General features: G+C 67.5%; 2 protein-coding genes across 2 annotated transcripts in view; one reads left to right on the top strand and one right to left on the bottom strand.

Annotated features, from left to right (window-relative positions):
- The window catches only part of MYO18A (myosin XVIIIA), a 30,321-nt gene extending 13,061 nt beyond the window's left edge, over positions 1–17,260 (top strand). The window contains 32 exon segments of the mRNA XM_035343362.1: positions 894–905; positions 1,424–1,597; positions 1,679–1,769; positions 1,867–2,059; positions 2,539–2,625; positions 3,451–3,592; positions 3,683–3,842; positions 3,924–4,110; positions 4,250–4,315; positions 4,317–4,491; positions 5,353–5,462; positions 5,550–5,615; positions 5,907–6,035; positions 6,509–6,652; positions 7,527–7,616; positions 7,704–7,823; positions 7,903–8,014; positions 8,111–8,238; positions 8,333–8,487; positions 9,510–9,633; positions 9,721–9,921; positions 10,251–10,361; positions 10,674–10,778; positions 10,864–11,010; positions 11,104–11,217; positions 11,426–11,542; positions 11,616–11,699; positions 11,873–12,010; positions 12,828–13,013; positions 13,107–13,246; positions 15,392–15,514; positions 16,402–17,260. Coding sequence (XP_035199253.1) covers positions 894–905; positions 1,424–1,597; positions 1,679–1,769; positions 1,867–2,059; positions 2,539–2,625; positions 3,451–3,592; positions 3,683–3,842; positions 3,924–4,110; positions 4,250–4,315; positions 4,317–4,491; positions 5,353–5,462; positions 5,550–5,615; positions 5,907–6,035; positions 6,509–6,652; positions 7,527–7,616; positions 7,704–7,823; positions 7,903–8,014; positions 8,111–8,238; positions 8,333–8,487; positions 9,510–9,633; positions 9,721–9,921; positions 10,251–10,361; positions 10,674–10,778; positions 10,864–11,010; positions 11,104–11,217; positions 11,426–11,542; positions 11,616–11,699; positions 11,873–12,010; positions 12,828–13,013; positions 13,107–13,246; positions 15,392–15,514; positions 16,402–17,125 — 4,655 coding nt within the window. The 3' untranslated portion in view covers positions 17,126–17,260.
- Positions 17,261–19,672: 2,412 nt separating this feature from the next.
- On the bottom strand, positions 19,673–22,593 carry PIPOX (pipecolic acid and sarcosine oxidase). Its single transcript, XM_035343377.1, is given in 9 exon segments — positions 19,673–20,518; positions 20,594–20,669; positions 20,788–20,946; positions 21,018–21,170; positions 21,235–21,309; positions 21,311–21,418; positions 21,500–21,701; positions 21,925–22,073; positions 22,404–22,593. Coding segments are annotated over 9 exon segments (1,179 nt in total). The 5' UTR covers positions 22,530–22,593; the 3' UTR covers positions 19,673–20,387.
- Between the last annotated feature and the right edge of the window lie 2,672 nt (positions 22,594–25,265).

Raw genomic sequence — 25,265 nt, 5'->3', positions numbered from 1 at the left:
TAGCCCTGGGGTTACCCGCTGGCCGTCAGGGGCCCCCCGTCCTCGTGGCACCCCAGCACAGGAGGGCACCGTGGGCTTGCCCTGATGGCACCAGCACACCTCTCCACTGCTGGGGGGGGTGAATTCGGCTCGGGGGGGCTCAGGGTGCCTCTGCAGCTGCTCTTCTCCCCACTGGGGGTCTTGTGTTACCCCCGAGGCGCTGGAACCCCCCTTTGCTGCCAGCCCTGGGCTCGACCGCATGCTCGCAGGAGGGCTTGGATCGAGGGGTTTTGCAGCTTGGGGGAGGGAATTGAGATGGGAATGTGCGGAGAGCCCCATTCGTGCCGCGTTTTGGAGAGGGCTGTGGGTGCTCAGCGGGCACAGCGTTGTCCCAGGGGCGCTTCGAGGCACTAGAGGGCAGCAGGGCCCCGCTGCAGCACCGCTGCGGGGACGCACGGGTGGTGAGGGAGCCTCTGCGAGGGGCTGGGGGCATCCCCAAATCCTGGCCCGGGGAGCATCCCCAGGTCCTGGTCCCGGGGAGCATCCCCAAATCCTGCCTGGGGGGGAGCGTCCCAGCCCAAGTTTTTCTCCCAGCACCTTCCCTGCATCTCGCGGGCCCTGGGGATGCTCAGCACCAGCTCGGCTGCACCAGCCCCCTTTTCCTTGGGCTGGATCTGGGCAGACGGTGCCCACGGCGCGGCTGGGGCTTGCTGTGGTGCAGGGACAGGCCCCGCACCAGGTCGTAGCATCTCACATCTCACCGGGGCGGTGCTCTTGGGGGGGGAAAACCAGGCTCGGGGCATGCAGGTTTCGGCAGGAGGGCGTCCCCGCGTCGCGTGCCCGCGCTGCTGCGTGCCGTTGTTGCTAACCCCTGTCTCTGTTCGCATGGTGCATGCTGCCCTTTTGCAATGCAGACGCCGATGAAGGTAAAGTCCTGTTCTCCACGCGTCTCCGGCTTCCCTGCCCCGTCCCACCCTCGTGTCCCCATTAACCCGCTCCCACCCTCCCTTCCCCACCCCGTTGTCGTGTGTCTGTGTCCGGCAGCCGCGGTCTGTCCCGCTGCGCCGTGGTGGCCGAGCAGGGACATGTCCCTGCACCGGGCTGGCTCAGATCCCCGCTCCACCACAGGGCCCCGCGGGTGGCAGCGATGGAGAGGGGTGTCCCCATCTCCCCAGCATGGCTCAGCCTCGCAGGGAGGCAAAGCCACTTTCCCCCCATCTCCTCAAATCGAGCCCCAAAGTTTTCCTCTCGGCGCTGGCCACGTGCAAGCCCCGAGCTCCCACTGCGCCGGCCGTGCACAGCATCCCCGCCTCGGGGTTGGCTTTTGTGTGCCACCCCTGTCCCCATCCCACCGTGGGGGACCCTGTGACCATCCGGGGTGCACCAGGAGAGCCTCGTACATGGGGCAGCCGGCGCTGAGCCTCCTTTTTCCCCCCCCCCTCAGCCGGGAGGAAGCAGTTTGCGCGGCACGAGTGGGCTCAGAAAGCCGCCTACCTGCTGGGCTGCAACCTGGAGGAGCTCTCCTCCTCCATCTTCAAGCACCAGCCCAAGGGCACGCTGCAGCGCTCCACCTCCTTCCGACAGGGCCCTGAGGAGCAGGGCATGGGCGATGGCACAGGTAGGGCACGGGGAGGCACGGGTGGCCACCCGGGGGATGCGTGGCTGGGGACACTCAGGGCGCAGTCGTCCCCTCTGCCAGGTCCCAAGCTGACGGCGCTGGAGTGCCTGGAGGGCATGGCCTCGGGCTTGTACTCGGAGCTCTTCACCCTCCTCATCTCCCTCCTCAACAGGTACACGACGGGATTTGGGGTGGGGGGTGTCGGGGGAGGTCCGGCAGCACCCACCCACCCACCCACCCCGCTTGTGTCCCTCCCCCGTCCCCTGCAGGGCGCTCAAGTCGAGCCAGCACTCGGTGTGCTCGGTGACGGTGGTGGACACCCCCGGGGCCCAGAACCCCGAGGTGGCGGGGCAGAGCCGCGGGGCCACCTTCGAGGAGCTGTGCCACAACTACGCCCAGGAGCGCCTGCAGCTCCTCTTCCACCAGCGCACCTTCGCCCAGGAGCTGGAGCGCTACAAGGAGGTAGCGGGGACGCCCCGGGGGCACCGTCACCCCCCTCCTCTCTCCTTTCTGCTCCAGCATCTCCTATGACACCCCCCCTGCTCCCCAAATTTCTTAACCAGCGGTCGTTCGGGACCAGGTCCAACCGAATCAGCTCTGACACCTCGCTCTCTGCTTCAGGGGTCTCCGGGGGGTTCCCACCGCCAATGGTGCCGGCAAACATGCCCTGGGGGGGGCTGCCGCGGGTGGTGGGAGGGCGATGGTGGCCGCTGCTCCATCCCGGCACCACCTGGGTGCCAACGGGGACCCTTTTTGGTGTCCTGGCTCCCCCCCGGCACCTCTCCGTGCCGTGCCGGAGCAGCGGGGCGGTGGGACGCCCGGGAAACGCCTGTCTCCTGTCTAGATCCGATTGAGACTAACGTACTGACCGGCCCGCGGGGGCCCTAACGCTGATCTCCAGTCACACAGGCACTAATCGCTCCTCTGTCCGTCCTCTCCAGGAAAACATAGAGCTTGCACTGGCTGACACAGAGCCCGCTACCTGGGGCTCTGTAGCCACTGTAGACCAGCCCTCACACCAGGCACTGGTAAGCACCCACGGCGCTTCCTCGCGGCCTCCGTCCTGGCCGTGACCCAGCTTCTCTGCGGCCACCTCCGTCCCCAAAACCCGCTCCCGCAGCACGGACGAGGGCCGGGACAGCGGGGCTGGAGGCGGCTGCTGCTGCTCCTCTGTGTGACGGAGCGGCTGCTGGCGGCCCCGCGCGCGCCGCCATCCATTACGGCGGGTTATTGAGCATTAGGCGCGGCGATAGCATCGGCCGTGCTGCTTTGCTGTCCTTTTAGCAGTAATTATGGGAAGGAAAGGTGATTTCCTAAGTGCTTGGCGATGAGAGCGTGACCGAGCGTGTGAGCAGCGGGCATCCCTGGTGCATCCCCGGCACCGTGCTCCCCGGTGCCTCCGGGAGGGGAGGACAGGGGCAGGATGGCCCTGGGGCGATCCCTGGCATGCACCGGTCCCCAAGGCGCTTTGATCCCCGGGGTGCTTTGATCCCTGAGGTGCTCTGCTCTGCAGGGTGCACCCATCCTTGGGGTGCTCCGGTCCCTGGGGTGCTCCGGTCCCTGGGGTGCTCCGGTCCCTGCTGGATGAGGCCGCAGAGGCTGCTGGCGCTGGCCCTGCACCGGGTTTGATCCCCGTGGTGCCAGAGCGCAGCGTTTTGCTCGCCGCCGAGCTTGGCGCGTTACGTTTGCCTCTTTCCCTGCCAGGTACCCATTAAGCAGGGGCCGTTTCGCGCGGCGCCGCTTTGCCTTGCTGCTCACAGCAGAGGAGGTTGCATGCTCCCCGCGTCTCCCCTCGTCCCCCTCCCCATCCCTGCCCGCCCCCGGTCCCGGTACCAACGCGGTGTCGCCCGCAGGTCCGCTCGCTGGCCCGCACCGACGAGGCGCGGGGGCTGCTGTGGCTGCTGGAGGAGGAGGCGCTGCAGCCGGGCGGCAGCGAGGACACCTTGCTGGAGCGGCTCTTTGCCTACTACGGTCCCCAGGAGGGGGGCAAGAAAGGTCTGGGGGGGGGGGAGACCGGCACCGTGTGGCTGCGCCGGCTGAGCCGCCCGCGGTGCCCGTGCCCAGCGGTGCCGTGTTTCCCCGCAGGGCACGACCCGCTGCTCCCCAGTGACAAGCCCCGGCACTTCTTCCTGGGCCACAGCTCGGGGACCAACTGGGTGGAGTACGATGCCACGGGCTGGCTCAACCACGTCAAGCACAACCCGGCCACCCAAAACGCCTCCGTCCTGCTGCAGGAGTCGCAGAAGTGAGTGGGGTCCTCCCGGGCTTGGGGACGGAGCAGGGGAGGGGGTGGTTTTGGGGGTGACGTCCCCTCCGTGCCCCGCAGGAAGGTGATCAGCAGCCTGTTTGCGGGCCGGGGCGGGTCGGCGCTGGTGCTGTCGGGCTCGGTGGCGGGGCTGGAGGGGGGCTCGCAGTTGGCCCTGCGCCGGGCCACCAGCATGCGCAAGACCTTCACCACCGGCGTGGCCGCCGTCAAAAAGAAGTCACTGTGCATCCAGATCAAGCTGCAAGTGGTGAGTGGGGGGGCCCTCGGGATTCGGGGGGGTCCCAGCACCCTGCTTTGGCCACCAGGAGCGGCTCAATGGCACGGGTGTGGGTCCCCGGGATCAGCCGAGGCACTGTCCCGTGTCACCTCTCTCCCGTCCCCTGCAGGATGCCCTCATCGACAGCATCAAGAAGTCCAAGCTGCACTTTGTGCACTGCTTCCTGCCCAAGGCGGCGGGGGGGCGGTGGAGACCCCCGGGGGCTGCCGTGCCGGCGGGTGAGCGGCAGCGAGCTGGAGCTGCCGGCCGAGCACTGCGAGGCCGCGGGGCTGATGCAGCTCGACGTGCCCCTCCTGCGCGCCCAGCTCCGCGGCTCCCGCCTGCTGGATGCCCTCCGCATGTACCGCCAAGGTGAGCCCCAACCCCCATCCTCAATTCGGGTCCGATCCTGCCACCCACGGGCATCCCGACTGCGGAGAGCATGGCAAGGGGAGAGCAAATCCCCCGTCTGCAGCGGGGGGCCCCACGGGGAACCCCTTTGGCACGCGTCCTCGCACAGAGCCCGGCTGCTGGCAGCTTTTCCCCGTCCCAGCGGGGCTGGCCCCGCTCCCCCCGCGGGGCTGTTGTCACATCGGGGCTCGGTGCCGGGGACAGGCATGGCCTTACTTGGGTGTCTGCGCCGGTGCTGCCCGGCTGCTGGCAGCGATCCCGTTGGCAGCCGGCCCCGGTCCTGACGGGGAGGGGGGCGCCGGGTCGCGCTCAGCCAAGTGCTGGGGGATGCGGCCGCCGAGCCCGGGTTTAGTGCCTCGGGGCCGGATCCTTCCTGCAGCCATTGGAAATCGATGCTGGGCGCACACCTCCCCACAGCGATGGCCGTGACACCCCCTCGGATGTGGCAGGGTCAGCCTCTTCATCAGCACCCCCCCTCGTTAATTAAGATGTGCAGGCTCAGCAATTAGCTGCGGCTCAGGCCAGACCCAAAGCGGGGCCCGTCGGCTTGCACGGGTGACACACGTGTCCCTGCTCTCCCCTGGGGCCAGAATCTGGCCACTTTCACCCCACATCTTGGCCGAAATTACCAAACAACAATGCCAAGGAAAACCTCCAGCAGCCGTCCCGGGGAGGGCTCGCTCCATGCAGGGTGGCCCCATCGGTTCTCCCAAAGAACAGGGGAGGGGGCAGCGTGCGTGCGGGGGCACAGGGCTGTTCCCGGCCATCCCCCCGGGCATCCCGGCTGCCCCACGGCCCCCCTGTCCTGCTCTCCCCCCCTAGGCTACCCCGACCACATGGTGTTCGCCGAGTTCAGGCGGCGTTTCGACGTCCTGGCCCCGCACCTGACCAAGAAGCACGGGCGCAACTACATCGTGGTGGACGAGAAGCGGGTACGCGTGCCGGGCTCCCCCTGGGATCCTGGGGTCCTGCACCCTGGGGTCCCGCACCCTGTCCCTGACCCCCATCCCTCCCCGCAGGCAGTGGAGGAGCTCCTGGAGTCTCTGGACCTGGAGAAGAGCAGCTACCACATGGGTTTGAGCCGGGTAGGACCCCGCCGGGGACATCCCTGCCCGCTGCAGGCTTTGGGGTCTGGCTGAGGGCAGGGTGTGCGCAGCGGCACAAGGGCAGCAGTGTGCGCTCCCACCCACGCCATTCCTCACTCCTGGGGAATAAAAACCCCGAATAAAAACCCCACAGAGGACGGGGCCGCGGGGCTGGGGAAGGGCGAGGACGTGGAGGGGACAAGGGGACGCAAGTGGCACATCCCCACCCGCCGGCGCAGCGGGACGGTGCCACCGCATCTCCCCCCCCTTTTTTATTTTTTCCCCCCGCAGGTGTTTTTCCGGGCGGGCTCGCTGGCCAAGCTGGAGGAGCAGCGGGACGCGCAGACGAGCAGGAACATCACCCTGTTCCAGGCGGCGTGCAGGGGCTTCCTGGCACGGCAGCTCTTCAAGAAGAGGAAGGTTCGTGGCGCCTCTCCCCTCCCCGCTCCGCTGCACAATTTCGCCTAAAATGGGCAGCGCAGCTTTTCTGCCGAAGCCTGGCCCAGCGCCTCCTCCTCCCGCCTCTCCCCCCCTCCCCGGGAGCCGTGGGGAGCCGTGGGGAGCCGTGGGGCCAGCCCCGGGGCCGTCGGTTTCGTCCTGCCCCGCCGGGCTGCCGCGCCGTGCCGGGATGAAGCGGCCGTGCCAGCTCCTGCTTTTTATTATTAAAGAGCGCGTAAAATAGGCACCGCGGCGGCGCCTCGCCCGCGGCGAGGTTAGCTCGTGTGGGTGCCGGAGGTAATCGGACAGCAGATAAGCCAGGAGCAATTAGCCCACATGCTAACGAAGGGGAGTGCGCCGGGGTGGCGGCGGCAGGGGCGCTGAGCACCCGCGCGTCCTGCTCGGCCGGTGGCGCCCCGCAGCAGCCGTGCCGACACCGTGCGTGCCCCTCGCAGATCCAGGATTTGGCCATCCGCTGCGTGCAGAAGAACATCAAGAAGAACAAGGGGGTGAAAGACTGGCCCTGGTGGAAGCTCTTCACCACCGTGCGGCCCCTCATCGAGGTGCAGCTCACCGAGGACCAGATCCGTGGCAAAGACGTGGGTACCGCTGCGCCGGGGGGGGCGGGGATGGGGCAGGATGGGGCCGGGTGCGCGTTGGCGACGGGCAGGGACCCTCAGCGGGGTGGGCTGCAGGACCTCACGGAGGACCCCCCGGCACGAATCGCTCCCTGATTTGCGAAGCAGCATGTGGTTAGCATCCCGAGAGGTGGCTGCTGTCAGAGAGCCCGGTTACAAGGCATGGAGAATGGAAACGAAACCGGGCACCGTGCGCGGGGGGCTCCATGCAGGCAACCGGACACCGTGCCCCCCCCCCCCCCCCCGGCCCGGGCCCCCCCCCGCGCCCCGCTTTTCACCTCAACCTGCCGAAGCTGGGTGCTCGGGGTGGGGGCTCTGAAGTCCCCTCCTGTCCCCCCCAGCCTGCCTGCTGGCACCAGGGAACGGGAGAGAGCGATGCGCTCACAGCTGGCAAGCGGCACGGAGCCCTGTGCTGGTCGGGCATCCCCCCAGGATCCCCTCCCTCTCCGCCTGGGCTGGGTGCCCCAAACCCTTTGGGTGCTGGGGGGAGGAGGAGAGCTGCTTTGTTTGCTCCCACCCCTTTTCCCGGGGGGGGGGGAGGGGTGCAGGGACCCCCCTCTCTGCCGGAGGCCAGCTTCGCGTGGCCTCCAGGGTGTTTCGGCACCATTTATGGGGTTGGAGTTGGCTGCCGGAGCCAGCGCAGGCTGGGGAAAGTCCCTGCCCAGCCCTTGGCAGGGGAGAGCCCCCGCACTGCCAGCGCCTCCCAGCCCCGGGGAGCCCCCACCCGGCCCTCCCCGCGCCAGGGGAGGGGGGGCTGGGGGTGCAGAGCATCGTGCCTGCCAGCCCCTTCCCTCGGCGCCTGCCCCCTCCCTCACCACCCGCCGCTGTGTTGCAGGAAGAGATCCAGCAGCTCAAGAGCAAGCTCGAGAAGGTGGAGAAGGAGCGCAACGAGCTGCGGCTCAACAGCGACCGCCTGGAGAGCAGGGTAGGTCCTAGCCGGCCCCGGGTGGGCGCAGCGCGTCCCCAAACCCCGGTGCCTGCCCCCCCACTGCCACATCCCCGCTGCCCCCAGATCACGGAGCTGACGTCGGAGCTGACGGACGAGCGAAACACGGGTGAGTCGGCCTCCCAGCTGCTGGACGCCGAGACGGCCGAGAGGCTCCGGGCCGAGAAGGAGATGAAGGACCTGCAGGTAACCAACCGCACCTCTGCCCGGCCCCGCGGCGCCTCCCGGTCCCCGCGGGGCTCACCGGGACCGTGTCCCCTGGCAGGCCAAGTACGATGCCCTGAAGAAGCAGATGGAGTCCATGGAGATGGAGGTGATGGAAGCTCGGCTCATCCGGGCAGCCGAGCTCAACGGGGAGCTGGACGACGACGATTCAGGTACCGTCGCACCGCGGGCACCCAAATCCTCGGGTGCAGCCCGGGGTGCCCCACGGAGCGTCGCCCGCCGCAGCCCCCCCGGTGACCCCCGCACAGGCGGCGAGTGGCGGCTGAAATACGAGCGGGCGGTGCGGGAGATCGACTTCACCAAGAAGCGGCTGCAGCAGGAGCTGGAGGACAAGCTGGAGGTGGAGCAGCAGGGCAAGAGGCAGCTGGAGAGGAGGGTGAGTGGGGCTCTGCCCCGAAACCCCCCGAACTTCCCCCCCCCCCCCCAGCCCTCCCCACGGCCCTGAGCACCCTGCCTGCCCCTGCCCGCAGCTGGCGGACCTGCAGGCGGACAGCGAGGAGGGCCAGCGGGCGCTGCAGCAGCTGAAGAAGAAGTGCCAGCGCCTGGCGTCCGAGCTGCAGGACACCAAGCTGCACCTCGAGGGCCAGCAGGGACGCAACCACGACCTGGAGAAGAAGCAGCGGAGGTGGGGTGGCGCGGGGACAGGGTGGTGGCACCCCCGCCGGGCGGCTCTCGGAGCCTCTCGCAGCGTGGTTTTACCATTTTAGCCGGGATTTGGGCACTTCACCAGCTCCCGCTTGGGCGAGGCGCTTTGCACGGGGAAGACGAAGCTCCCTTTTCCCTGGGATGCGGTGTGGGGGATGCTCAGGGCTGGGGAGCCCCTTCCCCACGTGGGGGACCCCGCTGCCCCCTTGGGGGTCCGGGGCTGAGCGAGCCCCTAGGTGGGGCTGTGCCCTGAGGCTCTGCTCGGCGCCCGCTCTCTTTCCCGTCTCCTCTCCCAGCCCCAAAGTTTGCTAACGTTATTAAGCAGCAGGGACGCTTTCATCTCATTATGGTAATGATCACACACACAAATACAGCGAGAGAATCCAATCTAATTAATTTCAATTTCCGCGGATTGGAGCCTGTGTTAATGCAGCTGTTTATTACCCAGCGCGAAGAAAAATGGGGATTAGCTGCCGGGGTGTGTAACACAGGTCACAAACCCGAGCGCAGGGTTATTTTCCAAGCCCCAGAGGCAGCGATTTCAGAGCAAACCCCTCTGATCCTCTCTTGGGGGTGCTGGGAGGGGCTGAGCGCTGCCACGCCGGGGGCTCACGTCCCTGCGGCTACCCGGGGATGGGACCAGGGAGCCGAGACTGCAACAGCCCCTCTGGTGGAGACCCCTGTGCGTTGTAGCCCCTCCACATCCTGCTTCAAGCAGCCGTCCCCACGTAGCCAAGCCCCCACCACCAGCAGCCACGGTCCCACCGGCACGTGCCGGCCCTGTGGGGAGGCTGCTGAGGCTGCTCGGGTGCACACCGAAAGCGCCGCGCTCCCGACGAGCCGTTGGGTGAAGGTGCCGGGAGGATTTGCTCCGAGCATCTCCCTGCTCTGTGCGTGCTGGAAACGAAAGGGCTCGTAACCAGCACGGCCGGCAGCGACGCCAGGTGGAGCAGGGCCGGCAGGGGCATGGGGTGCTGAGCACGCCGCGCTCTCGCCGCGCAGATTCGACGGCGAGCTCTCGCAGGCGCACGAGGAGGCGCAGCGGGAGAGGCTGCAGCGGGAGAAGCTGAGCCGCGAGAAGGACGTGCTGGTGGCCGAGGTCTTCGGCCTCAAGCAGCTGCTGGAGGTGAGAGGAGCCCGGCACTTCGCCGCTCGCCGCGCCGGGCAATCCCCCCCCCTCCCCCAGGCTCACCGCCGCTCCCCGTCCCCGCAGGATAAGGACTCGGACATCGCCGGGCTGACGCAGCGGGCGGAGGCGCTGGAGGCCGAGCTGCAGGACATCTCCTGCCAGGAGTCGAAGGACGAGGCGTCCCTCGCCAAGGTGAAGAAGCAGCTGCGGGACCTGGAGGCCAAGGTGAAGGACCAGGAGGAGGAACTGGACGAGCAGGCTGGCACCATCCAGATGCTGGAGCAGGTACGGCGGGGAGGGGCGAGGGCTCGGCCGCCCCACGTGCGCGTGGGTTTCTGGGCGGGGTGGTTTCGTGCAGGGCTGTCATTACCTGGGCCGGGCTTGCCCGGTGAGCGGAGGCGACCGCCCTCACCCCGGCGTCAGGCCAGGCTACGGCTGCGGACGCAGCTCCCGGCCCTTGGCGCCGCCACCATGGCACGGCAGGTCACCACGGGGCGGGCGGCGCGGTCGGCCGAGGAGCAGGAGGTTTACTGGGTGAGCAGGGCAGCGGCCTGGGGGCGTCCCCGTGTCCCCTTGTCTCTTACCACCCCCCCCCCCTCTCCCCTTTTTTCCAGGCCAAGCTGCGGCTCGAGATGGAGATGGAGCGGCTGCGGCAGACCCACGCCAAGGAGGTGGAGAGCCGCGACGAGGAGGTGGAGGAGATTCGGCAGTCGTGCCAGAAGAAGGTAGGGCTTGGCCACGGCCCTGCTGCCCAAGGGGGAAGCCGGGATGCGTCCCGTGCCCCGGCTGGGTGCCGGGGAGGCGCTGGGGACACCATCACACAACGCCCGGCTCCCACGCGCCCGCTGCCCGGCTCTGGCAGGCTTGGCAGGTCCGACCGGTCCCGCTCGCACGCTGGGCATCACGCCGCCCATTGCGCAAACGGGTGCTCGCTGTGTCCGGCCCGAGGGGTCACCCCGTGTCCCCAGGGCACATGGCACACGTGGGGGGGGGTCCCGTTCCTGTCCCCCCGACCGGGCTCCCCGGGCTCTCCGCAGCTGAAGCAGATGGAGGTGCAGCTGGAGGAGGAGTACGAGGACAAGCAGAAGGTGCTGAGAGAGAAGCGGGAGCTGGAGAGCAAATTATCCGCCGTCAGCGACCAGGTTGGGCACGGGGACACCGAGGTGCCGCGGGGCGGGGGGGGTCACCAAAATGTGGTGCCTGGCACGGCTTTCCCTCCCCCTGCAGGCCAACCAGAGGGACTTCGAGACGGAGAAGCGCCTGCGCCGCGACCTGAAGAGGACGAAGGCGCTGCTGGCCGACGCGCAGATCATGCTGGACCACCTGAAGAACAACGCGCCCAGCAAGAGGGAGATCGCCCAGCTCAAGAACCAGGTGCGTCCAGGCTGCCCGCCCCCACAGCACGTCCCCCGAGGGGTTGGGGGTGTCCCCGTGCCCCCGGCCGGGTGCTGAGCCGTGTCCCCGCAGCTCGAGGAGTCCGAGTTCACCTGCGCGGCCGCCGTCAAGGCCCGCAAGTCCATGGAGGTGGAGATTGAAGACCTCCACCTTCAGATCGATGACCTCTCCAAAGCCAAGGCAGCCGTAAGTGATTTTGGGGTGCGCCGTGCCCCAGGGGAAGACCCCTTCCTTGTGCCAGCAGGGTGAGCCTGCACCCTCTGGGGCTTTTTTGGGGAGGGGGCTCGGCAGAGCCAGGGCCACGCTGCATGCCAGGGTGGGTGCCCCCTCCCTGGGGGCTTGGCCAGGTGGGGGGACGTGGAGGCACAGCAGGAGACACTGTTTTTCCCCCCAGCTGGAAGAGCAGCTGAGCCGGCTGCAGCGGGAGAAGAACGAGGTGCAGAGTCGCCTGGAGGAGGACCAGGAGGACATGAACGAGCTGATGAAGAAGCACAAGGCGGCGGTGGCCCAGGTGAGGGGGAACCCCCACACCCCATAACGCCGGTCCCCTGCCGGCCCCACTAACGGCCTGGCTCGTCCCGCAGGCATCCCGGGACCTGGCGCAGATGAACGACCTCCAGGCGCAGCTGGAGGAGGTCAACAAGGAGAAGCAGGAGCTGCAGGAGAAGGTGAGGAGCAAAGCTGGGGGTGGGGGCACCCAGAAACCCGCTGCTTGCCCTGTGGCACCCCCCCAGCATCACAGGGGCTATCCCAGGGGGTCCCCGGAGCTCTCTGCGGGGATGACAAGGGGGGAAGGCACAGGGGGAGGCAAGGAGCTGGCGCTGAGGCTGCCTGCCCGCAGCTGCAAGCGCTGCAGAGCCAGCTGGAGTTCCTCGAGCAGTCCATGGTGGACAAGTCGCTGGTGAGCCGGCAGGAGGCCAAGATCCGCGAGCTGGAGACCAGGCTGGAGTTCGAGCGGACGCAAGTCAAGCGCCTGGAGGTAGGCACAGGCACCCCCCTGACAGACACAGGCTGGGTCCGACACATCCCCAGTCCCCACGGAGCTGCCACGGCGATGCGACCGAGGCACGAAGAAACCCAGGGGTCCCCTGGGGACATCCCCAGCGTCCCCATCCCCGGACCCCCCAACGCCGCCGCGGTGCTGCCGGCCCCACCGGGGAAGCTCCGGCGGGCGCTGATAACCGTAATCCGCCACCCGGCCCGGCAAAGTGCTGCTATTTCCCTGCATCGACTAAGTGAAATTATGGACTCTCCCGGCCCTGCTAAACGCAGCCTGCTTTATATTCTGCCTCTGCAGCTCTCTGCCGAGGGAGCTGAGCAGCTTAGCTCTCCTCTTAATATTTTCCTAGCTGTTATTTCCCTTCCCGCTCTCTCTGCCGGGGCCATAAATATGCAGCGGCTGGCTCAGCGGCTGGTGGAGAATGGAAGCTATTTTTTTCCCGACGTTACATGCTGTAATTACTTCACACCAAGTTAAATCTATTTTTCCAATTCGCCAAAGCCCTTGCAATTGTTCTACCCCTTCCCTGGCCTGGGGGGGGGGGGTTGGTTTCTCCCGGAGATGCCGCTCTCGTCCTCCCGCCTCCTTCCCGTCCCCTCATGTAAATTCATGGGGACGGATCCGTCCTCGTGCGAGCCCTCGGGGAGGGTGGCACAGCGCCCGCGCTGAGCCGCCGTAACCGCAGCAGGTGGGGGGGTGTTGCTGCAATTTGGGGGTACCCGGGGGTGGGGCAGGGCATCGGGGGGCAAGGGAGGGTGCTGCAGCTGCCCCCGAGCCCACCAGTGCGGCCCCGCAGAGCCTGGCCACGCGGCTCAAGGAGAACATGGAGAAGCTGACGGAGGAGCGGGACCAGCGGGCGGCCGCCGAGAACCGGGAGAAGGAGCAGAACAAGCGGCTGCAGCGGCAGCTCCGCGACGTCAAGGAGGAGATGGGCGAGCTGGCCAAGAAGGAGGCGGAGGCCAGCCGCAAGAAACACGAGCTGGTGAGGGGCGTCGCTCCGGAGCACCCCCCCCGAAGGGGCCTGGAGCCCAGTGGGGTCCCTGCGCCCCATGCTCACCCTACACCATCCCTGCAGGAGATGGACCTGGAGAGCCTGGAAGCCGCCAACCAGAGCCTGCAGTCGGACCTGAAGCTGGCCTTCAAGCGCATCGGGGACCTGCAGGCTGCCATCGAGGACGAGATGGAGAGCGACAGCAACGAGGACCTCATCAACAGGTGAGCGCGCCCCGGGCCTGGCTCCCGCATGGGGGCACCTCACCCGGGCTCACCGCTTCTCCTCGCCACTTCAGAAAGGTCCTCGGGGGGGGACCCTCGGCGGTGCCCGGCCCTGGCAGGGCGCTGTCCGTCCATCTGTCCATCCACCTGTCCATCCATCCACCCGTGCATCGCTGCACGCGTGCATCTGGCCACCCGTGCATCCATCCATCCATCCACCCACCCACCCATCCATCCGAGCACCCACGCGTCCCCCCACGCTCCCGTGCACCCATCCATCCCCCCCTCCACCCGCAGCCCCCCTGCAGCTTGCGGAGGTGCCCGAAGCACAGCCGTGGGCCTTACGGAGCACCCCCGGCCACAACTTCTGGGGACAGCCCCAGGACCCCCGGGGGCACAGGAGGCTCAGGGCGCTGGGATCCAGCCCAGCCCAGCCCTTCAGAAGGGGTCAGAGCAGCCAAATCCCCCCCATCCCATCCCCACCCTTTGATTTGCTCCCTATTCACCCCCCCCTCCGCTTGGTTTCTTTTTTTAAAAATTATTTTAAATTTCATTTGATTTCATTCTGTTATGTTTCTCCCTCCCCACCCCCTCCCAGTTTGCAGGACATGGTGGCAAAGTATCAGAAAAGAAAGAGTAAACTGTGAGGACCTCCTCTTTCCTTCTCCATCCTCCCCCCCCCCCCTCCCCTAACCCCCTCTCACCCCCCCGGGGCCGGGGCCCCCGCATGCCACTGGCCCAGCTCCGCATGCAGCTAACAGCACCCGCGGCCGCACCGCTGCCCCTAACCGCCTCCGCGGGGCCGGGGCCGGATCCTGCCACGGCACCGGGCACCGGGAGCAGCACCGGAGGCCACCGGAGCCCCGCTGTCACCCGCAATTAATGTCCCGCGCCGCCCGGGCTGCCTCGCGCGCTCCCCCGCGCCGCGGGTCCCGGTTAACTAATGGCACTCTCATCCGGACATAAATTGCGTTTGACGGGGAGTTTAATTCCGCCGATTTCAAACCTCGGCTGCCCCCTGAGTTTGTTTATGGGGCTTGGTTTTTTTTTTTTTCTTCCCTTTTTTTTTTTTTTTTAAAGCCGAGCGTTGCCTGGATATATTGCAGGGGAGGGAGCGGCGCGTGACGAAGTGCAGCTCGTTGCTTTGAGCGTAACGAGGCCGATGCGTACGCAGGGTCTATGACAGCCTTAAACCCCCGCCGTGCCGGTCCCTGGGCAGGGACTGAGCCCGAGGCCGTGTGGATAAAGCGTCCGTTTAGGATGAAATTATCCATCCCTCGCCCCGTGCCGGCCGGCAGCAGGGAGCCCGGCGGGGTCGGGGGGGGGACACGAGGCTTCGATTTCCTTACGGGCACCGCGATAACCCTAATGAAAGCAGTAAGCAGCGAGGTATTAGTGGAGATTTATGCGGGGATGCTTTTAACGCGGAGCAATGGATTTTTGCAAGGCGCACGGCACCTTCTTTCTAAAGGCAATCAATATGGTTATGAACGGCCATTATAAATTAGATGTTTTAAGCCAGATAGGGCTTTTTTTATGCCTGGGCGTAAATCAGGGGTTCTCCGTCACGGCAGGGCCGTAAATCTGCCCGCCGCGCTCGTGCGCCCGCCTTGCCGGAGTCGTTTCAGCTCTGCCTGCTAAACTCCTGTTTACCCAAACACATCAGCGTGGCTCTTCCCCGCTGTAATTCGGCGCTTGACGGCGGCCTATAAAACGAACCCACTTATTTCCTCCATGGCCCCGTGCTCTCGGCGAGCCCGAAATCCCCCCCCCCCACGTTTCTGGAGCCATGCCCCGCGTGGTTCCTCTCGCTCCCCCTGCGCCTCGTCGGTATTTTTCCAGCCACGTCTCCGCGCACATCCAGGGCTCTCCTGCGAGACGCGCCGCGAGCCCGGGGCAGCCGGCACGCTTGTGCCGAGCCCCTTCCTCCTGCCCGGTGGCCTCGCGTCCTCTTGGGGGGGCTTGTTGGGGGCGTCAGGGGGGGGGTCGTGGCACGGCTGTGGCTCGGGGAGCCCGGAGCATGCGGGTTTGTGCCCCCGAGATGGAGCAGGATGGGCGCCAGGAGGTGGCCGCGCCGGGTGCGTGGTGGCACCTCCGCGGCGCCCGCTGCCCCGCTGCTCATCGGTGGCTTTCTCCCTCTGCCAGCGACGGCGACTCGGACGTGGACTCGGAGCTGGAGGACCGCGTGGATGGGGTCAAGTCGTGGCTCTCCAAGAACAAAGGCTCCTCCAAAGCGCTCTCGGATGACGGCAGCCTGAAGAGCAGCAGGTGGGTGCAGGTCGGGGTGTCAGCACCTGGGAGAGGATGGGGATGGCCAACGAGGGGCCGGGGAGAGGGATGGACGTCACCCAGCGGTGCTGCGGTGCTGCACGATGCTTGTGTGGCTTTCTGGGGGAAGGCAAACGCTGGTGAGAGGCTCCGTCTCCACTGGGGACACACGTGCCCGGGTGCTGGCACGTCCCCAGCTCCCCACACCCTTGGGGACCTCCCTGGTCCCCCTGCCTCTCCACGCAGGTACCCGTGGTGGGCTCCTGCCCCCACATCCCCTCTCCATCCTCCCCTTTTTCGCAGCTCCACCACGTCCCTCCATCACGCACCCCTCCCCGGCACATCACCCAGCCTCACGCCCCCCAAATGTCCCCGAGGGGGGACACGTGGCCCCCCTCACGTCCCCCGGCTGCGGCGGTCAGGGCCAATCCCCGGGGAGCGCGCTCGCCTGATGAGTGCAGATTGCTTTCATCCAAACCCAATTTCCTGGCAGGGCTTCGGGAGTCCCGGGGGGCTCCCCCCCTCCTTCTGCCGAGCAGGGGGATAGATCTGAGCCAGTTTTTCTTAATTGGTTTAATTTATTCAGCGGTGCAGATGTAAAACATTTTGTTATTGGAGATAATTCCACCTTTTCTGAAGTCGGGAATCAAACGCGGCGGCTCCAGGTAGCTGACAATGAAATAAATTGAACGAAACACTTTAAAGGGGAATCAAAGTGACGGGCTAGAACAATACCCTAATTTGCATGGCATTTTCCATGAAGCTGTTTTCCGCTGACGCAAATTATTTAGCCTGCCTCTCGGCACGCTGCCTCCCCCCACCCCACCCCCCGCGCACCCCCCCTCTCTCTTGCCTCCCCGGCGCGCGCCCGATGCCCCCCTGCCCAGATCGGCCCCCGCGGACGGCCCGGAGGGCGAGGAGCGCCCGGTGTCGGTGTTGAGCTGCCTCAGCTATAGGAAGCGGCCCAGCCTCAAGGACTCCATAGGCGGCCGCGGGGACGAGCAGACCCTTTTCAGCGCGCTGAGCGAGCGGCCCGAGTCCCCCGAGCGCGCCGCCCGCAGGGCAGCCCGCGGCGCCGAGCACGAGGACCGGGCGGCCGTCATCGCCCGCGCCTTCGCCGACGCCAGCGGCCGGGCTCGGCAAGGGCTGGGCAAGCGTTGGTCCCTCTCGGCCAACGCCGAGGGCGAGAAAGCCTCCGTCGCCTCCGCCCCGGTGAGCCGGGCCTCCTCGGCCTCCTGGCGTGGGCCGGAGGACGGGGACGAGGGCGACGAGGGATGCTCGGTGCTGAGCTTCGCCCTCTCCAGCCCCGGCAGCCTGCGGAGCCGCCGCGGGGGGTTGGAGGGACGCCCCGAGTCGCGGCTTTCCCTCGCACGCAGCCGCCTGGACGAGGCGGACGAGGTGTTTCGGGGGCAGCCCCCGCTGGGGCGCAGCTTCTCCGTGCCCCCCCCGGCCCCGCAGCGCCGCCTCCGAGGACGGGCCCCCCGGGGACGCCCGCCCGGTGGGGCACCGCTCCTACCTCGACCCCGACCTGGAGGCCGCCATCCAGGAGGTGCTGAGCTACCGCCCGCCGCGGGCCGGGGGCTGTTCCAGCCCCGAGGCCAACTCGGATGACGGCCACAGCGTGCGCAGCGTGAAAAGCGCGGCCCCCCTGGGCGCCGCCGCCGAGCGAAACCCCGGCAGCCTCCGCCGCTCCGCCTCCGCCCTCGAAGTGTCCCGGTCGTCCCGGCATGCCAGCCGGCACCGCAGCAGCTCTTCCTCAGAGTCCTCCTCCTCGGAGGAAGAGGAGGAGCGGAAGAAGAAGAGCTCCAAGAAGCGCGCCAAGAAATCCAAGAAGAAATCCAAGAAGAAGAAGAAGAAGTCATCCTCCGAATCGGGCTCCTCCGATTCCTCCTCCGATTCCTCCTCCGGCTCCTACCGGAGCACATCCAGCGTCAAGAAGGGCCCGCGGGCGGCGGGGGGCGAGGAGCCGGCGCGCCCCAACCGGGGCAAGAAGGAGGAGAAGCAGCGCAAGAAGCAGGTGGACAGCCTGATGATGAAGTACCTGTACCGCCCCGAGAGCGACTGAGGCAGGAGGTGGGAGCAGTGTGTGCAGTGCAGCATGAACCTCCCCGTGTGCCACTAACCGCTCGTCCCTAACCCTCGCCCGGCCCCGGATGGCCCTGGGGACCCCCGAAGCAGCATCCCTGCTGGGCCCCCGCCTCGTGTTCAGCCGACGCACCGGGATCACGCTGGGAAGCCCCGAATCCCCCGCCGGCTCCCCGCCGGGACGCGGCCGTGGGGAGTTCTGCAGGAAATTTGGGGTGGGCTGGTGGGGGCCGCAGCCCCCCCCACGGCACCCGGGTACTAACACGCACCCGCTGCCGCGTGTGGATGTGGGGGGGGACGCGGGTGAGTAGCCGGGGTTGGGCGGCTGCGCCTTGGGTGCGTTTGGGCACCCCGGGGCCGTATCCTGCACCCTGTCCGCCCAGGAGCAGGGGGGGTGCAATCGGCCTCGCCCTGGGGTGCTGAACCACCTCGGTGGCACCCTGGGGTGCTGCACCCAAGGGAAGGGTGCCTGTGTGCGGTGCCGGGGGCTCACCGTCCAGCCCAGCAGCAATTTTTAAGCGGGTTCAATCCTTTCCTACGGCTCGGACAGGAGAAGGGCTGGAGGAGGAGGACAGAAAGCCTTTAGAAAGGTCTTGGATGGCTGGCCGGGCTGTCACACTGCCCGGGGCTGTCCCCAGGGGCTGGGGGCACAGCTCCAGCAGTCGGCGGGTGCAGCCAAGCACCCGTTTGAGCCCAAACCCGGTGTTTTCAGGACGTGGGGTTGTGCACGTGGCGTCGCAACAGCCGGGCACGCAGACCAAGCGGGTGATGGCAGTGCCCAAATCTCTCGGAAATTACAAAAAAAGAGACCAAAGCAGCCCCGTTGCAGGGGGCGGTGGTCTGGCAGCTGCCCCGTCCCCCCGCTAACCCCCCGTTTCTCCCCCCCCCCCAGCCCCACGGGCTGCCGGAGGTCCTTCACCTACGACCGATGGGACGAGGACCTGGACGCCGCGGAAGGTGCTGAGCGCTCGTCCCGCAGCCCCACCAGCGACGGCGAGACGGAGAGCCGGGCCGCCGAGACCCCCGCGTAGCCCCCGCCGCCCTTCCCCTCGTGGCCCCGAAATACTGGGCCCCACGGGCTCCTCGGGGCCCCCCCGGGCAGCCGGTATTTCTTTTTTTGCACGGTGAGGGGGGGAGGATGCAGGGGGGGGGTCCCGGCTGTCACCGCGGGGGGAGCAGCCCGGCCGGCTCGCTGGCTGCAGCCCCCGCGCCCCCCCCAGCCTCCCAACCCCGTCTGTCCCCGGCGGCTCCATGCCCCTCAGTGCCTGCTGTCTCCTTATTTTGTAACTTAAAATCCCCCCCCCCAAAAAAAAAAAAACACCTCCAGCAGCCCCCCCCGGGCACTCCCCGTGCTCCCCATCCCTGTTTAGTTGAGCCAAAGACGTCTCCGGCCGGGCCCCCGGGAGCAGCCGCCCTGCGGCCAGGAAGGGGACGTGGGGACGGGGTCCCGTGCGCCCCCTCCCCCGGGCTGTGTCCCCCCCCCCCACCTCACCGGCCCCCCCACTCCACCCCTTTTGGTTTGCACTAGCCCAGCTGTGCGTCCCTTCTCATCCCCTTCCTTTCTGTATGAAAATAAACGTCATTTCTGGCTGGTGACGCCGGCTGCTGCCTGCTCTGCGTGCCAGGAGGGGGGGGTCACCTCTTTTTTTTTTTGGGGGGGGGGGGTGAGGGTGGGATACCGGGTGCACAGCAGGGATGAGCCCAGCGCCTTCGCCGAGCCCACCGCACCCACGGGTGCTGGGGAAGGGGAGGTGGGAGAGGGCCCCCGCAGGGCGCCGAATCCTTTTATCAATCCTCAGAACTACGCAGATGAGCGGCGGAGATGGGAGCCCTCCGCCTGCCGCCGTTAATTATTTAACGCGGAGGAGACGACGACGTGCTGCCTGCGCTGGGCTTCGGCTCAGGCACTCACCGGGTGCTGCCCCCCCAACCCCCCACCCCAGGAGCTCCCTGCGCCCCAGGGACCCCTGGGGGACCCCTGGCACCCCCGGGACCCCCACCGAGCATCCCGTTCCGATCCCCCCCCCCCCTCCGGCATCTCTTCGAAACAAATGGGCCGAGCTCGGCGCTCGCTGCCGTTACAGGCACGCTGCGCTAATGCGCTTTCATTAAGTGGGAGCGATCTAATGATAATAAAATGGCACATTTAACATTAAAACATTTAACTTGACTCCTAAGTGAGTGTGTCTCGCCGCGCTCCTCCGGCTCCGTCAGGCTGACAAAGCTTCTGGGGAGTGGGTGCTTGGCAGAGCTGGCATGGGGGGCGCGGGGAGGCAGGGACCAGGGTATAGGGACACCAGGAGGCAGGGGACCAGGATATAGGGACACTGGGAGGCAGGGGACCGGGATATAGGGACACTGGGAGGCAGGGGACCGGGATATAGGGACACTGGGAGGCAGGGGACCAGGGTATAGGGACACCAGGAGGCAGGGACCAGGGTATAGGGGTGCTTGGGTGCAGGGACCAGGGTATAGGGACACTGGGAGGCAGGGACCATGGTATAGGGGTGGTTGGGTGCAGGGACCAGGATATAGGGCCACTGTGATGCAGGGGACCAGGATATAGGGTCACTGGGAGGCAGGGGACCAGGATATAGGGTCACTGGGAGGCAGGGGACCAGAAAGCTGGGGTGTGGGGCTGCTGGGATGGAGGGGTGCTGGGCAGTGGGGTATGGGGATGCGGGGATGCAGGGTATGGGGATGCCAGGCTGTGGGGATGCCAGGACGCAGGGAGCCGGAGGCGGCGGCACTTTGGGATGCAGGGATACGCACACCGGGGTGTAAGCACCTACAGCGCAGCCCGGAGCACGCCGGGGAAGCGGCCGATGGCGAAGGGGGCCGTGCTGTGGGACGGCTCCTCGCCCAGGCTCAGCTCGCACAGCAGCTTCCCCACCACCGGCGCCAGCTTGAACCCGTGGCCTGCGGGGAGGAGAAGTTGGGGGGGACACGGCCTTGCCTAAGGCAACACAGGGGGGTGCGGGTGCCCTCTCCTACCCGAGAAGCCGGCCCCGATGACGATGTTGCTGTGCTTGGGGTGCCGGTCCAGGATGAAGTCTCCATCTGGGGTGTTCTGTGGGGACATGGGGTGAGCGAGCGGGGCTGGGGGCTGCACCCCGTGGGCACAGCCGGGACATGGGGGGCCTCTCCTGGCCCCGTGGCTGGGGACAGAGGGGGCGGCGAGGTCTCACCGTGTACATGCAGGTCTCCAGCACGGCCGGCTGCGGCTCCAGCCCGGGCAGGTAGCTGCTGATGAAGCTGCTCAGGAGGGCGACGCTGGGGCGGGGGGCACCCGGGGGGGCCCGGTCCCTCTCCTCAGGGTCAACGGGGCTGCCGTGGTGGTAGCACACCTGGGGACAGCCGCTCAGCGAGGACAGCCAGGGGAAAAAACACGGTGCCCCCGCCACCGTGCCCCGCTCACCTTGACCAGCCCGGGGTACTCGAGGGCGGGCAGCCCGTAGATGCCATGGGGAGCCTCGGGCAGCCCCAGCGCCATGAAGCAGGGGGTGGCCGTGCCCACGCCGTGGCTGCCGGGCTCCTTCTCCCTCCAGTAGCACACGTCGATGCGCAGGGGCTGGGGGGCCACCGGGTCAGCCGTGCCCACGGCTGCGCCGCCCCACGGTGCCACCAACCCTTACCTGCAGCGGCAGGCGGAGGCCCAGCGGTGCCAGCACGGCACTGGTCCAGGCTCCGGCTGCGATGATGAGCCGGGGGGGCTCGGTACACCCCGGCGGTGGTGGTGACGGTGAGCACAGCACCGGGCTGGATGCTCAGCACCTTCTCCCCGTCACGCAGCGTGCCCCCGTGCCGGCGAAACACGTCCTGGGTGCGGACAGCGGGAGGTGGCTGCGGGGCTGGGGATGGGGACACCCACCCTGTCCCCGTCCCCACAGTGGCACCCACCTGCACTGCCCGCAGCGCCCGGTCCGCCCGGAGCACCCCACCGCTGCCGTCCCACAGGGCCACGTCCCCGGCACGGGGCCGGAGGCCGGGGAAGCGCCGTGCCAGCGCCGCGGCGTCGAGGGTGTCACCGGGCCCCGCGCCGCGCCGGCAGCCCTCCAGCTCTGGGTCGCCCGCCGGCCCCAGCACCACCAGCCCCGTCCGCCTGCGTCCCCACCACCACGGTGACATTGGGGTGACATTGGGGACAATGGATGGCACCGTTAGCTGCTTATTTTCTTAATGGCTCCCCCTTTAGGGAGCCCCGTAAATTATCCAGAGCCGCAGGCTGCCTCCCCACCCAGCGCTGGACCCCTCGCCACCCCCAGCCCGGGTCCCCGGGGAGGGGACAGTGCCCGGCGCGGGGGCTCGGTCCTTGTCCCCGTCACCTGTAGAGGCTGGTGCCGGCCTCGGCCTCCAGCCTCTGCCAGAGGCGAAAGCTGTCGGGCATCATGCGGGCGTAGTGCGCCTGCGGGTAGGCGCTGCGGGTGATGCGGCTCTGCCCGTGCGAGCTGCCCCGCGAGTGGGGCAGGACGAACTGTGGGGCACGGGGACAGCGGGGTGACCACGGCTGTCGGGTGTCCCCGAGCCCCAACGGGGAGCTGGGTACGCAGCCCACTGTGACAGACAATGCTCTGGGAAACCGGGGGGGGGGGGGGGGCGGCCACGGGGGACTGGGGGGGGCTGGCACTGGGGACACCGGGGCCCTGGTACTGGGGACACGAGGGTCCTGCCGCCAGCACACCCGGGCTCTGTGCCACGCACATGGCACGGGACTGGGCACAGTGCAGCCAGGTCCCTGTCCCCGTGCAGCGGAGCTGGGGACACCGCAGGGCTGGGGACGCGGCCGGGCTGGGGACGCCGGTACCTGCTCCAGCAGGAGTGTGTCCCTGTGACGCTGCGCCAGGTGGTAGGCGGCGAAGGAGCCCTGGATGCCAGCCCCGATTACGATAGCGTCATAGGACGCCTGGCGGGGCTGGCTCAGGGCAGCCATGTCCGTCCTCGTCCCTGTCCCCTGTCCCTGTCCCCGTTCCTCTCGAGCCACCAGGAGCCGAGCCAAGGGGAGGGAGGGGGCAGAGTCCAGCCGGGTGGAGCTGACGGCGGAGCCTTGGCCACCCTCCAGGCCCCCTGCCTGCAGCGGGAGCACGTGGGGACACGCTGGGGCCAGATCCTGCCTCTCCCCGACCTCAGAGCCCCCCGATTCCCCACCGACACCAGCACAGCCCCCTGCTCCCCCTGCCACCCCTACCCCACTGCCACCCCGCCAGCACCCGGTGACACCGCAGGGACCCGTCACCCCCCTGCCAGACCTGCACCCAAGGGTGCTGCGGGGTGCCCCGGCAGCAGCCAGGAGCGATCAGAGCGAGTGGGCAGCACCAACGCGATGGAAAATTGCTTTCCATAAATCCCCCGCGCCCTCCCCACTGCTCTGGGGACGAGGGGCTGGCCGTAACCCTCCCCTCGGCCGTCTGTGTGCGGATTGCAGACCTCGCCGTTCGTTTCAGGGGAAACCTTTATTTTTTATTTTTTATTTTTTCCCTCTGGTGCAATTTATGACATCCATAAACCACTGGCTTGCCATCTCCGTGGGGTTCCCCCCCCCCCCCCCCCCCCGCCAGCAGATAGCAGTGATTTAGGGCCCGCCGGGCCGTGGGTACGGGGCCGGGCACCCGCGTGGCCGCGGTGCATTTTGCAAGCGTGCAGATGTGGGGAGCGATTTGGGACGTGGGGACATTGGGGGGGGGGGCAGATAACACGGGCAGGGGCTGCGCTGTGCCCCCCCCCAGCTCGTGCTGCCTGCCTGCTAACGCAGGGAATTAATTTACTCCGGCTCCCATGGTATAGAAGGCATTATTTACCAGCTAGCTGTCATTATTAGGAAATGTTAGATGCCGTTATCTATTCTGCTGCCCGCCCGCTCACCTCTGGTGGGCTCAGCACCACGGCGGGCTCAGCACCAGGGCGGGCTCAGCACCACGCGGGTGCCCGGGGCTGCGCGCAGCGCGGGGCCCCATTACGGCGGCGCCGCCGCCCCCTCGCCTTTGATGCTGCGAATAAATTCACCGATTTCCCGGGGTTTCAGCTCGCTTTTCCGCCGGCACCCAGCCTTTGAACAGCCCGTACCTGCTTCTGCTTTTCGCTGGGAAGATGAAGAATAATTAATTATCCATGAAATGTTAAATGGCAAAAATGAACCTCCTCTCCCACTAACGGCGCGTTAATGGATCGCCCCGGTAAAGCCCAGGGAGGCCACCGCGGCCGTGGGGACAGCCGGGGACACCCGCCATGGCACAGCTGTCCCCTCCAGGTGGGGCCCTCGGTGGGGCAGGATCAGGCCATTGCTTTCCTTGCATGGCTGAGCCCAAGCAGGGCTTCTTCTGTCTTCGGGGGATGCCTGCACCCCAAAGCAGCCACATCTTCCCGTACTGCTGGGGACCCCCCCCACACCTCCAGCCCTGCACCGGTGCCAGCTTGGTGGCAGCAAGATGTGGCTGGAGAGGGCAGAGCGTGCCTTTCCGTGCCCCACAACGTCCTCTTGACCTGGGTTTAACTCAACCGCAGGCGATGCTCGCGGCAGCAAGAAATCAGCTCCCTAAAGGAGCCGGCGCGAGTCAGGAGAGCGGTGCCAGGCCGCGGGGTAAAAATGAAATATTCCCTGCATGGCTGCAGAAACTGCCTGGATCAGGGCCGGAGGGATTGGGAATGAGGAGCTGCAACCAGGGCCTGGGGGGGGCTCGGCACTGGCTTGCTGCATGCACTGCGCCCACTGCGCCCACTGCGCCCACTGCGCCCACTCCACGCTGGAGTTTCCCCAGGGCCACCCTCACCCACGCAAGGCTCCCTGCTGGGCTGTGCCACCCTCAGCACCCCGCCAGCCCTTCCAAAAGCCCCGGGGAACGTCCCCAAGGGATTCAAGGAGCGGAGGCGTGCGGGGCTGGGGCTGCGCTCGCCCTCCTTTGCCTCCCCGTCCCGCGCCGCCCGCGAGGCTCCGAAGGCGTCCGCGCGCCGCTTGTTTGCTTTGTCTCGAAACCACCAGCCGTTTAAGGCAGCCCCTCATTAGCAGTCCAGGTACGTGCCTGGGGAAGCGTCGGGCAGATTACAATTATTTGACTATCGGAACGTCAGAAACTTCAGTTTGGCCTCAAAACGCGCGTCTTCCCGGCCCTGCCGGGGTTTGGGCGCGTGGAACGTTGATGGAGCCACCGGCGGATCAAACGCTCGGCGTCGGCGCGTCGCAGGTGTGCCAGATCCCCCCACGGCACCGCCGATGGACCCCCCCCCACACACACACTGAGCCTGGCCGTGGGTCCCCGTGGTGGGGGCTGGATCCCCCCCCCCGGTGCCATGGGTGGGGTTGACGCCCCCCGGGATGCCCCGTGTGCCGTTTTAGCCCCCAGCCCCGTTTTTTGTGCTGCGGGGGCTCTGCGCGGCGTGGCGTCAGCGCGGCGAGGCGAAGCCATCTGGGCTTTCACGGAGACGTGGGGGGCGGGGGGGGGGGGGCGGGGAAATGGGGGTGGGAGGGATGGTGGGGATGATGCCCAGCTGTGCGAGCTGCCATTGCCCCAGGTTTCGCTGCTTGGGCGTGATGAGCCCGGACCTAATTGGGGCTATTTAGGAGAGGGGGGAGGAACGGGGGGGGGCTGCAAGGTTGGGATAGGGTGGGGGGTCCCTGGGAGGGGGGGAGAAAAAACACAGGATGCAATGTGCAGCTTTGCCTTTCCCCATCCAC

Source organism: Oxyura jamaicensis, chromosome 19 (assembly GCF_011077185.1).
Source record: "Oxyura jamaicensis isolate SHBP4307 breed ruddy duck chromosome 19, BPBGC_Ojam_1.0, whole genome shotgun sequence".
In the NCBI taxonomy this organism is placed as follows: Eukaryota; Metazoa; Chordata; class Aves; order Anseriformes; family Anatidae; genus Oxyura; species Oxyura jamaicensis.
Note: the sequence above shows the minus strand (reverse complement) of the source record. Positions and strands in the feature narration are given on the sequence as shown.